General features: G+C 41.9%; 1 protein-coding gene across 1 annotated transcript in view; it reads right to left on the bottom strand.

The window, feature by feature from the left end:
* The window catches only part of CUL4A (cullin 4A), a 61,869-nt gene that overhangs the window by 34,682 nt on the left and 13,814 nt on the right, over positions 1–13,373 (bottom strand). Inside the window, exons 3-7 of the mRNA XM_006769309.2 lie at positions 12,679–12,782; positions 6,328–6,397; positions 4,972–5,045; positions 1,118–1,280; positions 476–565 (exon numbers count right to left, since the gene is read on the bottom strand). Of these exons, the coding sequence (XP_006769372.1) occupies positions 476–565; positions 1,118–1,280; positions 4,972–5,045; positions 6,328–6,397; positions 12,679–12,782 (501 nt within the window). The remainder of the gene's footprint in view (positions 1–475; positions 566–1,117; positions 1,281–4,971; positions 5,046–6,327; positions 6,398–12,678; positions 12,783–13,373) is intronic.

The raw sequence follows: 13,373 nt of genomic DNA, 5'->3' as shown, positions 1-13,373 counted from the left end.
GCCGGTTTCATCCTGCACAGTAACAAGTAACATTTAGGTGACGGTCCCCAGGGGCTTCCTCCAGGACTGTGCTGTAACACCTGCAAAACTGGCTGTCAAGTTTTTTGGGGTTCATATCACTATGTCTTTCATACGTTTTTTTGGGTAATTTGTTCACGTGTTAGATTTCATATTTAAGATTTACCTCTTGCTTCAACTTGAGTTCCTTTATATACTTCCTTCAGAAGCTATCTTATTGGCTTTTTATTATTATTATTATTATTTGGAAGGAGGGCAAAAATGTTTCTATAGGAAATTAAATCCTTACTATAATAAGAATGAAGCTCATTACTGGGGATTTCAGCTAGATTATAGATTTCAAAAATTTTTCAATAAAATGTTTGCATGTGTAAAAAGACAAACATTTAGAAATTACACTTAGATGCACATCTATAAAAATGAAATAAGGCAATTCAGAAACATTTCGTTGTCTCACCTCTCTTTCTTGCATTAACCTTTGGCCTTCTGCAGCATATAAACAATTAGTTTCTTCCAAAAATTTCAGTTCAAATGAATCTTTATATACCTAAGAAATGAGCAGAGTTATTGAACAATTACAGTAAACAAAACCACCTTTTGAAGTGTTGCTGTACCCCAAATTTTGAGGGTGCAAGGCCACAGTGACCTGCACTAATTCCTTCACTGAAGTGTCTCAGGCCAGCTCAGCTGCCTCCTATGTAGCTGACCCCAGAGGCATAGCTGACTTCTGCTTAGCTGACCTTGGTCAGCTGATTCCTGGCTGGCTGACCTCTACTCAGCTGACGGGGGCAGCCTAGACCACTTTTACTGCTCTCCTCTGAGTGCCACCAGGCCCTTGTCCTTTATCTAGGCAGTACTGGGTCCATGTTGTAAGGGGTCTTTCCTACTCTGGCTCTTGGTGTGGTGTTAGCCCGAGTCATTCTCCTTCTAGTGGTTAAAAAAAAAAAGCCATATTTTCAATAAATACTTCTGTGATTTCATTTTGCACTTAAATCTTTGATATATCCATTTATTTTGGTGTAAGTAGTTAGGCAGGGATCCAATTTTTTTCTTATACACTGAAAAGTTACTCGTAAATTTAGAACAATAAGATGTTTACCTGAAGATCAGAGAGCATACTCAGCAGACTTCTCAATAGGCTTCGGTCAACAGCTTCACCATTTCTTTCTTGTTCAATCAATAGCAGAATTCCATCAATAGTTTTACTCTGAACCATTTTATCACTAATAATATGGTTTCTAAATAGTTCTAATCCCATATCCCTGAACAAACAATAAAAAAGTAAACTATATTTTAGTTTCACTTTATAGAAATTTTACGTGAAGCTCTAGCTACATTATTTCATCCAAAGTCTGTTCATTTGCTAATTCTCTAAATCCAAGTGTCAAGGTTTTTTAATTTTCATTTTGGGCCAGTCTAACTGTGCCTTGTATTTCCTTCTTTATCAAGACTGTTATGTTTTCCTGGAGGGGGTCAGGCAACTGTTACATGAGGAATGTTGAGGCATTACTAGGTCAGGCATGTCATTGAAAGTATCTTGCAAAAACCTGCTATCCTCAGCCCGCAATTCACACTATTCTTCCTGGGCATGATCAGAGATGCTCAAGGCTTTAGGAACCTACCCTGCTCCACTGCCCTAATCAGCCCCTCCATGTCCTTTCCTTTTCCATCTCTGTTCCCTCTACAGAGCTATTCCTCTCTGACACTTCGTTCTCTCCTTTATTTGGCCCTTTCAATGGGAGAACTGACATTAAAATATGACTTTAAGAGTCCATCATACTTCTTCAGCTCACTGCCTGAGGAATTGAGGAGGAAATTTAGCTGTCAGCTACTATCCACAAAAACCATGTGATAACAAAAGGACTCTATGCTTTGCCAAAACACCTCCCCAAGTCCCCTAGGTGCCAAATACAGATGAGGCCAAAGTTCAGATCCCTGAGCCCAGCCAGGTCTCCTGAATGGGCAGCTCAGGGGCAGTGGTGTGGTGGTGGGTAGTACTAACGGTGAGTAGTGGTGGTGGTGGTGGTGACGGTGCTGAGTAGAGAGCAGTGAGCAGTGGTGGTGATGGTGTGGCAGCAGTGGTACTAATGGTGAGTGGTAATAGCAATAAGCACTACATATGCTGGTGGGCGTGCATTCTAGGGAGCCCTGCCTGTGTTGGAGAACCTTCTCCTCCTTCACTGTGTTCCATAATCACAATGGCCTTGTCCTGTTCCCTGGAGGAGCTGCAGATTAGTCTTCCATGAATTTCAAAGTCAGAGCAATAAAGCCCAGTGGGCAGCATGTGGGCTCAAGCCAGTCACATGGGCTTGAATCTACCCTCCCCTCACCAACCCTCCCCCAATGCTTGCTGTGACTCTGAGGCAAGGAACTTAACCTCTCTGGCCTGTCCTTCCTTAACACTAAATGGAGATCACGTGAATTGTTGTACATCTGTGAAATAATTCACACTGGGCCAGGCAGGTACCCAGTGCATAGGAAGTTATCTGTCCGCTAGAATCTTCTTCCTAAAATCTAAATCTCAGTTTAAGGCTTCAGGAACAGCCCACCATCTGCCAGGGTATCTCATCAGCTTCATCTCTCTGATTCTCACACGTTCTGGGCATGCTGTTGTCCTGTCATCAGAGTGGACTTCTTTTCTCTATTGCCTCTTTGGTTAGGTTAGCTACCTAACCACTCCTGCTCCTTCTGCAGACTGGGCCCAGGCGTGCCACTTCTCTTGTCTTTCCCAGTGAGTCCCTCCCACACCTCACCGTGATTCTTGTACTGTACTACCGTGCTCAGTTTTTCTGCCTGTTGCAGTGGGCTGAGTGTGGTATGGTATACTTTACACTATAAGCAACGTTCATATCCTATGTTATAAACTACATTTATAAATTAAGAATTCAGGCTAGGTAACCCGACAACCCAGGTATAGCAAGTTATTTGAACTCTGTGCTTCTGTTTCTCCACATATAACATGGAGACAATAAGATTCATTCTTTATAGAGCTGTTCTAAGGATTAAGTGAATTAGTAGATGTTGAAGCACTTAGAACAGGGCTTTGTACAGAGTAGAAGCTATGCAATTTGCTGTTATCAGTTTTACCATCCTTATCATTTCTCTGAATAAAGGCTATCTTTTCTGTGCAGTGTCTGCCTTATTGCAGACATGCGTGGATATCTAGCATGAGAAATGTAGAAGTCAGAGGAACAAAGGGGGAAAGGAGTATTAAGGAAGGGGAGAGTTTCAATAGTGTCTAAAGCTATACAGATGTCAGGTTATCCTATATAATGAAAGCCTAATATGCAAATTGACCTAATGGAGGAATGACAGGTCGCATGACTCGCACTGACCACCAGGGGGCAGATGCTCAATGCAGGAGCAGCTCCCTGGTGGTCAGTGCGCTCTCACAGGGGGAGCACCACTCAGACAAAGCTGGGCTCATGGCTGGCAAGTGCAGCGGCAGTGGTGGGAGCCACTCCTGCCTTCGCTGTAGGTGGGCAGTAAGGAGCAAGGGGTCATGGACTGCTAGAGCCCAGGACTGTAAGAGGGATGTCCGACTGCTGGCTTAGGCCAGATTTACAGGAGGATAGAGCCTAAGTTGGCAGGTGAACATCCCCCAAGGGGTCCCAGACTGCAAGAGGACACAGGCTGGGCTGAGGGACTCATCCCCCACGCCCCTCCCTCAAGTGCATGAATCTCGTGCACCAGGCTTCTAGTATAAAAGAAAGGGGAAAAAAAAGTGACTACGGGATCTGGTAACCAAGAGATCACTGACGTCTAAGGCAAGAGCAGTTTCCATATGGTGAAAGGAGAAACCACATTGTTTAGGGTTAGGGTGAAAAGATGGTGAGAAGTTGGAAAAGAAAGCAATTTTTTTAAAAGAACTCAGGTTTAACGGTAATGAGAAAGTACATCAATTCTCAATGGGAGAAGGAACTACTGCATCAACAACGGAAGAACCCAAGGATGGGATTAAGGGCAGGCTTTTGTTAATGTCAGTTAGGGCTTCTTGGAGGCAACTCTGGGGAGACTTAGGGCAGGTGGGCAGAGAGGTGAAACACATTAGCAAAGGCTGTGGAAGTCAGTGACTAGGGACAATATTTATACCATCTTTCATCTTTGAAAGATGATGTATGATGAACAGACTGAAATGACAGACCTCAATATCCTGAATAAAACTAGGCCTCAGTGCCCTTGGAGAGTTAGTAAGATGGAGATTTTGGCGTGTGTGTGTGTGTGTGTGGGGGGGCACGGACTCAGGGGCTCAGGGCTCATAACTTCGCCTACAGTTGTAGCCTTTCTCACGGTTTCACCAGACCACTGGAGAGAGCCATGCCAAGTCAAACACCAGCCATCAGAGAGCGTATACCTGAGTTCTTCTCCCTCATAGCAGAGGTGAGATGTGTGTGATCACTGGCTCCAGAGATCCTGAAGTCCACAGCTGTTACAGAAACGTGGCTTCATACAGTACTTCCATGCTTGCCTGATGCCTCTGCTGGGACATTCAGTGCAAGCTGGGGACATGCTAGAATTTGCTCCCCTAACTCGGCCTGCCCCATCTTCACCCTGTCACCTTCACTGGTGATGGAGATGCTCTAGGCCAGTGGTTGGTAAACTCATGAGTCAACAGAGCCAAATATCTACAGTACAACGATTAAAATTTCTTTTGAGAGCCAAATTTTTTAAACTTAAACTATATAGGTAGGTACATTGTTATTAACTTAATTAGGGTACTCCTAAGGCTTAGGAAGAGCCACACTCAAGGGGCCAAAGAGCCGCACGTGGCTCGCGAGCCGCAGTTTGCCGACCACGGCTCTAAGCCTAGATGTGTGCACTAGTGATTTAGGCTGACATAAAGGATCACAGACAGATGACTACATATGCCATCAAATTAACCAGCACAAGACAAGTCAAACGTGTGGTTTCAGACACAGCAGCAGATACAGCTATACTGACTAGAACACTCACCAGATGGAAGGAAGCATGGAATTCTGAAGTACGTAAGTGCGATCCAAAAACAGGAAAATACTTCTGATCATGATCTGGAAATTAGAAAAGAACTTACTTTATTAACGTATCTTACTAACAAAATGTTCAAGATTAGGCCATTTGTACTATCATTATGCTAGGTACCTCAAATCTAATAACTGTTTCTTGATGAAAGATGTTTTCCACCAACACCCTTATGATTTATTCCCCCCCTCTATGTTTGTTTTTCATCTCCTTTATCCAGAAAATCTGATTGCAGGGATTTAAAGCATTTAGCCTAAAGGATACCTTTGAAATTTGGTTATTTCCTAACATGTGATAAATCTCATTAGACTGGGGAGATGCTCTAAGCTTTCTAAATAATTAGTTCTTGTTACATTAGAATGAGGCTCTTGGCCAGTGTATGTATTGGACTGTACTCTGCAAGCAGAGCGAGGAGGATGCAGCCGCTCCCTTTGCCGTGGCAGCATGCATGCTGTAACCCTGTAATTCTCCCATCACGTAACTTACCAGACTATTGTAGAGGTTCACTTACACACGTAAGCAAAACCTTTCCAACAGACTTTTATCAATTTCTACTATCTACCAGGTGCCTGGCCCAGAACAGACACACATTCATTAACCCCTACTTACTTCATTTAGGAAACAAAAGAATTCAACCTACTTAGGAAAGCCATTGATACTATCTTTTCTCTCACTTACATAATAAATAGCCTGGTCACACTAAAAACTCATATACATAAAATCAAATCAGAATCAATACATCTATAAAGTCTAAGATTTTGGATGTTTAGTTATAGTAAAGTTCTGGAATTCAGACTTATCGGTCATAAGCTGGGATTAAGGAAAAACTTATCGACCCATTCAGGAATTATGAGTACTGTGAGCTATCATCTGTCAGGTTGGGCTGAAGGCCAACTTAGCAGCCAGCTCTGTTCTGGAAGAGCAGAGTTCACCTTCTCCGATTTTCTCTCCTCTGTTGTCCAACTATGTTGGAGCTGGAGAGCAGCATTTGACCCCAAAGAGAATCTTGAACAGAACTTCCCTATTTAAGCTCACATTCTGGCCCTTCTACCTTAGTTAGGTGAGGGAAGATGGATGAGACTGGTGCTTTGATGAAAAAAAAGGAAAAAGAAAAAAAGAAACAACAACAACAAAAGATAGCTGGATTAAAAGAGGACACATACTCCCAGCTACTAAAATGTCTAACTAAACCAGAGGCAGACAAAGACCAAAGGGGAAACGACATCTGACATAAAAAGCAGTACTGATGAAGAGTCAGGGAGAGTGCACCATATATAAAACTAGCATTAATAGAAAAGTCAATATGCTTACCATTTGTCTGCAGTGATCTTGCCAGCATGTGTTAATCTTCTTTAAAAACAAAACACTATCTAGTGAGTCTGTGCAGACCTGCTAAGGAAGACTTTAGAAATCTTGGGTAATTTATTGCAACTTTAACTTCAGCTCTCTTCACCACAGAATACTACATACATCAGTTAATAATTAGACTACTACCAGAGCAAAAAGTTCAAAAACCATAAACGCAGTTTTTCTAATTTCCACATCTCATAACTTAGCTGTCATTATCCCTGACTGCACTCCCTCGTTTTTCATTTTTCACCTCCCCTCCTTTCCGGTTTCCCTTCCTGCTGGCAGCACTTTACTGCCTTATTACTTTCAGAGCCCTGCCAGCTGAAGCAAACCACCAGGTCAGAGGCTTCCTGGGCCTGGGCGACGGAACCAAAGGCCCTACCCCACAAAGGGCAGAACATGACCTAATCTGTACCTGAGCTCCTGGAGACCCTGTCCCAGTGGGGAGGAAGCAGGTCTATTATTAATAGCACTGAGGGATTGGCAGCCGCAGGGAAATTGCTGAGGTTTAACTTTAACCTCTAGTCTCAATGAAAACTGACAAGTCACATTCGCACACCAAAGTAGGAACACTCTCAGCTTGACTCCTGGAGTATGTTTTTCAAGAGACACTCAAAATGCTGTTCAAAGAGGGAGGGAACCTGAATGCTGGTCCCTAGAGCAAACCATGGATAAGTGCCTTGAACACGGCCTTCACAGGGTTTTACAAAGACCAAGAGTTATAAATGTCTGCATACTGCTTGATAGTTTACAAAGCACTTTTCATACTTGTGCTCATTTAATATTCTAACAGATGAACAAAAACAGCTTGTTGAAGTGGAAGGACACAGGTTTCCTGGGCATCAGTCCAGCTCTACACTTCTCAGCTCTATGACACTGGACAAATGATGAACTTCCGTAGGCCTTAGTGCCTCCATGTGGAGAACACACTCCTGAGAGCTATTGTGAGGTTACACATAAAATTCTTAGCATGTAGTGAGGAGAAAAAACATACCAGCTAGAGTGTGACATGTAAAATCAGATGGTCGTTGGAAGTCTTCAGCGGGTGAAGGTCTGACAGCAGGAGGGGTACCAGCAGAGGATAGGACACCAGCCAGGACTTTAGGAAGGGGACAGGTGATCTGGAGAGCAGTGGATGGACTGACGGGCATATCTGAATCCTTGTCACACCCATAAGGGTAGCTGACCACAACCACAGTGGTCCTGGCCAAATCTTAATTTCTCTTGAGGCTTTGCCAATACATTAAAAATAGTCAGTCATAGCAAAGACCTAATATGTCAATGGTTAACAAGTCATCCTGGAAGAACTCTGTTTTCAGACTGTCTGAAAACACACACACACACACACACACACACACACATCAGTCACAAGCACATTTAGACAGGTGCCACCATGGAGACCCAGCAGCTCTGGCACCCAGTGCTGGACAGGAGGCACTTGCCCTATGGTCGACACCCTGGCAGGTTTCCACAGGCTGCCAGTCAGACAGTCTGCAAGGCTGCACAGGGATAAACCCACACCAGCCAACCTGACACCAGTGGTTGGCTCAGGTGCTGCAACTAAGCAAGGCACAACTCTATCTGGTGCAGGGTTTCCTTAAGATAGGAAAGTCCAATGTGAGGGGTTCCTTAAACAAAAGATACTTTTCTCTAAAGAGCTGAGTAAAACCAATATACATCTTTAATAACTTTTTGCCATTTCCTGTGGAAAAAGTATGAAATGTAGGCTAATACCACACAGTGAGGCATCTATTGAGCTCCACTCTTCTAAATATCCAAACCAACTCCAGACCTGAAGCTATAACAGTAGCCACAAAGCTGGACATGATTACTCTCAGGATTTAAGACATAACAGGCATGCTGAGGTTTGTCAACAGTTTATTCTTCAGAGAGGTTCTCCAACAGCCATCCTTTTTATCTTTTTTTTTTAATTTATTTTTTGCAGTTCAATATCTTTTTTTTTAATTTATTTTATTTTTTTATTTTTATTGCTTACAGTATTACAAAGGGTATTACATATGTGTGACCCCCCCCCGCCCTTGACAATCCCCTGGCCTCCCCTACCCGCCTTTTTATCTTTTCAGAGAAGAGCCAGTCCTAGTTGAAGAATCAATATGGTCTACTATGGTGAGTTAGGCAAGTCTTCAAATAACAACAAAAAAATCCAGTGGCAAAATGCTCATAATATACCAAGGAAAAAACTATGTATCTGCGATTACAGTGACCTAAAAACAACAAAGATAGTAGTTACACTGGAGAAGAGAAGTGACAAGCCCTATTTTTGCCCACATTTTCTAAACCAGGTATCCAGCTTTTCTAATCCCAGCAAAGAGAGTGACACCTGAATTGTCCTTGCAGCAGGGGACAAAGCAGGAGATAACAATGGTCCCGCATCACAGACCAGCAGTGGTTACTTACCACCCGACACCCCTCACCTAAATTAGGTCCCCTTGTCATCATCGCTAAGAATAACATTATTTTTCATAATAATTACCCAAGTTCACATTCTACAGTATTTAATTCTGCCTCCCTCATTAGTCTACAAAGCCCATGGCAGCAGGAGCTATGTCATGCTCACCTCTGAATCCTAGCACTAATCCGGGGCCACTCACATGCCATGTGGTCTTCGGCCTTCTGGCTTATGAGGGTTACTCCTGTAACTTGGAGTGCTGTGCAAATGTTTGAAGCTTAGTCTGCTGCCCACAAATGCTCCATGCATGCTAACTGCACACCAGTCCAGTGAGTATAAGCTGAAGGTCTTTATATAAAGAAGCTCAAAACCGTCTATCATCAGCACAGATTATAGATAGGTTTAGAGGTAATGGCGCAGCTTCATGATTTCCCTAATAGCAAAGACTTCATTTCCTTATGCATCCTTCTGTTCTGAGAACTACACTGTTTTTGTGTGTGACTGATCACTGATGCTGCATGCTAATTAGCATTTCTGTGACTAAGAAAATCTGTACAGCTGTAAAACTGAATCAGGGGAAGGAAAAAGTGACTTCTGTCTATAGTTATTTACAGATTTAGATTCTAAGGACAGTTTGCTATTTTATTTTATTTACTTATTAATATATTTTTATTGATTTCAGAGAGAAAGGGAGAGAGAAACATCAATGATGATTGAGAATCATTGATCTGCTGCCTCCTGCATGCCCCCTACTGGGGATTGAGCCCACAACCTGGGCATGTGCTCCTGACCGGAATCGAACCCGGGACCCTTCAGTCCATAGGCCAATACTCTATTCACTGACCCAAACCAGCTAGGGCTAGTTTGCTATTTTAGAACTCCTCATGAATCAAGTGTAGGTACACAGCATGTACTCCTTTCTATACTGTGTGATGCTTGCTTCAGCCGAGGCTGCTTATGGCTGAGGTGTGCATGTGTAGGGAGTTTCCTTTATGTTGGGGAAAGGCATATCACCAACAGCAGGTAACTTATTTTGAAAGGGACAGGTAAGTGCAGAATTAATCAAACATATTAACAAAGGAATGGATATGGTAACCTAGGAGAATAACAGCAGATGACTTAATTCCACAGGCATCCTGTGTACCTGATCTGTTTAACCTCTGAAGGGCTTCCTGAAGTCTCCCTGAATTTTTATGCTGGCCTAAACAGCAGCATGCAATCAATATACAGTAGGTAGCAATCCTTGAATCTTAGAAAGTAGAGTTACATGAAACACTGGAATATCCCAGAGCAAGAGACATCTGGATATGCTTAACTTAGAACATTCCTGGCCCAGTGAGAATCTGGGCATTTGCAACAGCACTAATACTTGGCCACTGTTAAGACAAGGAGAGGTTATATATCTTTCAGCAAGAACAAAACTCTGAAGGCAGGACTGTGTCGCTCATCATCTACCTCTATCCCTAATGCACCATGCCATATTCTTGCCTGCACAGGCAGGTTGGCTGTTCTTTCTTTACATCCCAATAGCTTTTAAAACCCTCACTACATTCCTTTGTAAATGAGTATCTTTCTGATTCTGTCAATCCCATTGGAGTTTAAGTTCTGAAGGGCCAAAATCACATTTCATTCATGTTTACTTTTCTCAGGACCTAACATTACCTAACATTATGTGGTAAATATTTAATAAATGTGTACTATCTCTGGTCTGTCAATCTACTTCATCATTCTGTCAAAATGATTTTCCTAAAACACAATCTAAATACATTGGGTTCTTGCTTTAATAACCTGTAAGGATTCTCAGATGCTCATAGATTTAAGTTCAAATCCTTAATGGTGTACACAGATTCAAATCAAGTTGCAACTTAGCATTACAGCCTCAAACTTCACCAATTCTTCCAGGTTATAATCACACCACACTCCTCCAGGTTTTCATGAAAACCCTTTCATAATCTGCTTTCTGATGCCTCTTCACTCTCTAGCTGGCTAGAACCTACTCATCCTTTAAGATACAATTCAAGTGTTACTTCCTCTTGGAAGCTGTGCCCCAAATGCTTCATGTGTTATAGTTCCTGTACTTGACTCTAACCATTCAACATTTTGAATTCCGATGCCTCACATTAAGGCACACATTTCATCTATAGTATGTCTCTTTTTCCTTTCTTCTTTTATGAAATGGTAATTCTTATAATCATGGCTTTGTACAGCATCTAGGAAATATGGTAATTCCCTTGCACCTATCACAATGTTGTTACTTCTTGGAGGTTAGAAATTAGATATGGCAATCATTTTTCTAATTTCTAGTAGATAGGAAATGCTTGTTGAATGAGTGAGTTAATGAACACATTCATGGTATCCATAGGATAGGATTAACTGGCAGGATAATTTGATCAGGTAATAAAAAAGCAGTCTTCAAGTAATCTGGGACAACTGGATTAGGACAAAGTTACATCAGCTCATTCTTTCGAGTTCCTGTCTTGGAGAGAAGGCTTGGGAATATGCTGATGACTTCCAGCAAGCCTGGGAGTCAGGCTAATTTTCAGATGCCAACATCCTGAACATGGATTCCTGGACCCAGTCCCCAGGATTCCAGAACTATGGCACCAAGGCGCTGAGTGTATCTTCAGCGGGTCCCACCTGAGACATGGTACACACTGGCCAGATTCCAAAAGGCCTAAAGTGTTGTCACTATTAGGACAGAGCTCTGCCAGCTAATATGGTAGAGGTATACTTACAGATGTCAATATAATAGAACAAGAATTGACATCACTGACCCATTTATAAGGGAGAACTACAAATATTATCCTAAACTGAGACATCTCACTGTGGACCTGGACTTCATCATCATGATTAATAAAGAGCCCCAATGCCAGACAACAGAACTGCTGAAAACTGCCAAGGGAGATTTCAATGAGCTCTAAATGCTTCAGTTTCTCAATGGAAGGGAAAAAAATTCTTTCAGCTGAAAAAAACATCTAGAAACAAGTACACTCCAATTATCTAATTTCACAAACGAAGAACAGAGGCCCAGAAAAGTGCAGTCACAAGTAGATTGTCTTCAATTATAAGTCCACTTTCTGATACGTGGTTGGCTATAGTAATGGAAGGGAGCTGGGGAACTAGATGGAGGCCAGATAGTAAGCAACTGTCTACAAAATGCTAAGGAGCTCCGAGTTTCCCTGGCAGTCATATAGACACAGATGGCAAAATTAGTGGCAAAATTCTACCTTGCCCCTGCCTATAACTTCCTCCCCTTGATTGTGGATCACCCAGAAGAAGCAAATAACCATGTTGTCAGAGAGGTGACCTCGTGACAAGAAATCAAGGGTGGCCACAGGGCACTGAGAGGGGGCTCGGTTCTGTAACTGAGTGAATTCTGTCAACATCTGTGAGTCTGGAAGAGGAGCTGACCACCGGACCAGAGACACCTTGATTTCAGCCTGAGACCCTGAGCAGAAAACCCACTGAGCTAAGCCACTATTCTTGATTATACTTTATGAGCTGGCAAATGGGTGTTGGTTTACATAGCCAAGTTTGTGGTAATTTGTTACATATCATAGAAAACTAACACAGATGGGTTTTTATAAGAATAAAGGATAGCAGAACTCAGACTTTAAGACATTTTTTAGAACTTTTCCTAAATACTTAACCAGATCCTATGAAAGGACACTGTTTTGCTTTGACCAGATTAACAAAATGATATAAATTCTACTTAAAGAAAATCTACTATATTGGGTCATATGAAGCAAATTTAAGGTTTCTGTTCTGTAAATAAAAGGGAATTTAAAAAGCCATTTAAAAAATATTAAGGATACCCACTAGTTCTTTATCCTATTAATTAATGTTCAGTTTCAAAATATTTAGGTAACGAATAGAAACTTCATGAGACAACAAAAGGATATTCTCTAAACTGAAGAATTTGTGCTTGGACATGATCTTCACAGACCTGGCGGAGCTGCTTGTAAAGCGTTGGGGAAACTTTATGAGAACAGAGGTTTTCAACAGCCTAAAAACAAAAGGAATAAATGAATTATTCACTATGAATAACAAGTGAGTTCTTTCTTAAAAACAACCCTATTTGTATATATAGCTATAATCATAAGAGAAGCACTTACATAATTATATGTAGCTGTGATCATTTACATGAAGCCTCCTCCCCCATATTTATGTAATCTACAAATAAACTATTAGGTTTTAGGGAAATTACTGATGGAACACTGGAACCCAGTATGAGTTTGGTAAAAAAGATACTTCACAATAGTTAATATTGAATACAGATTCAACAGCAACCCTATGACAGCCCCATGACACCTAGGATCCCAGTTGGTGTACCTGTATCCTATTTGAGCATCTCACAATGTTTCTAGATGTTTTAATTCATTAGTCTGAGGCTGGAGCCACAGGAATGTGTGAATTTATTGGATGATATGAAATGAGAGTATGAAATCATTGCTCCAGACTCTCAGTGAGCACCTTCCAGGAAGGTGTGGTGTATTACGAGCTTCTAAAACCAGGTGAAACCATTAATACTGATCGCTACTGACAACACATAATCAATTTGGACCACGCTTTGATTGCGGAACGACCAGAATGGCAG

Source organism: Myotis davidii, unplaced genomic scaffold (assembly GCF_000327345.1).
Source record: "Myotis davidii unplaced genomic scaffold, ASM32734v1 scaffold444, whole genome shotgun sequence".
In the NCBI taxonomy this organism is placed as follows: domain Eukaryota; kingdom Metazoa; phylum Chordata; class Mammalia; order Chiroptera; family Vespertilionidae; genus Myotis; species Myotis davidii.
This window is presented reverse-complemented; position numbering and strand designations above follow the sequence as displayed.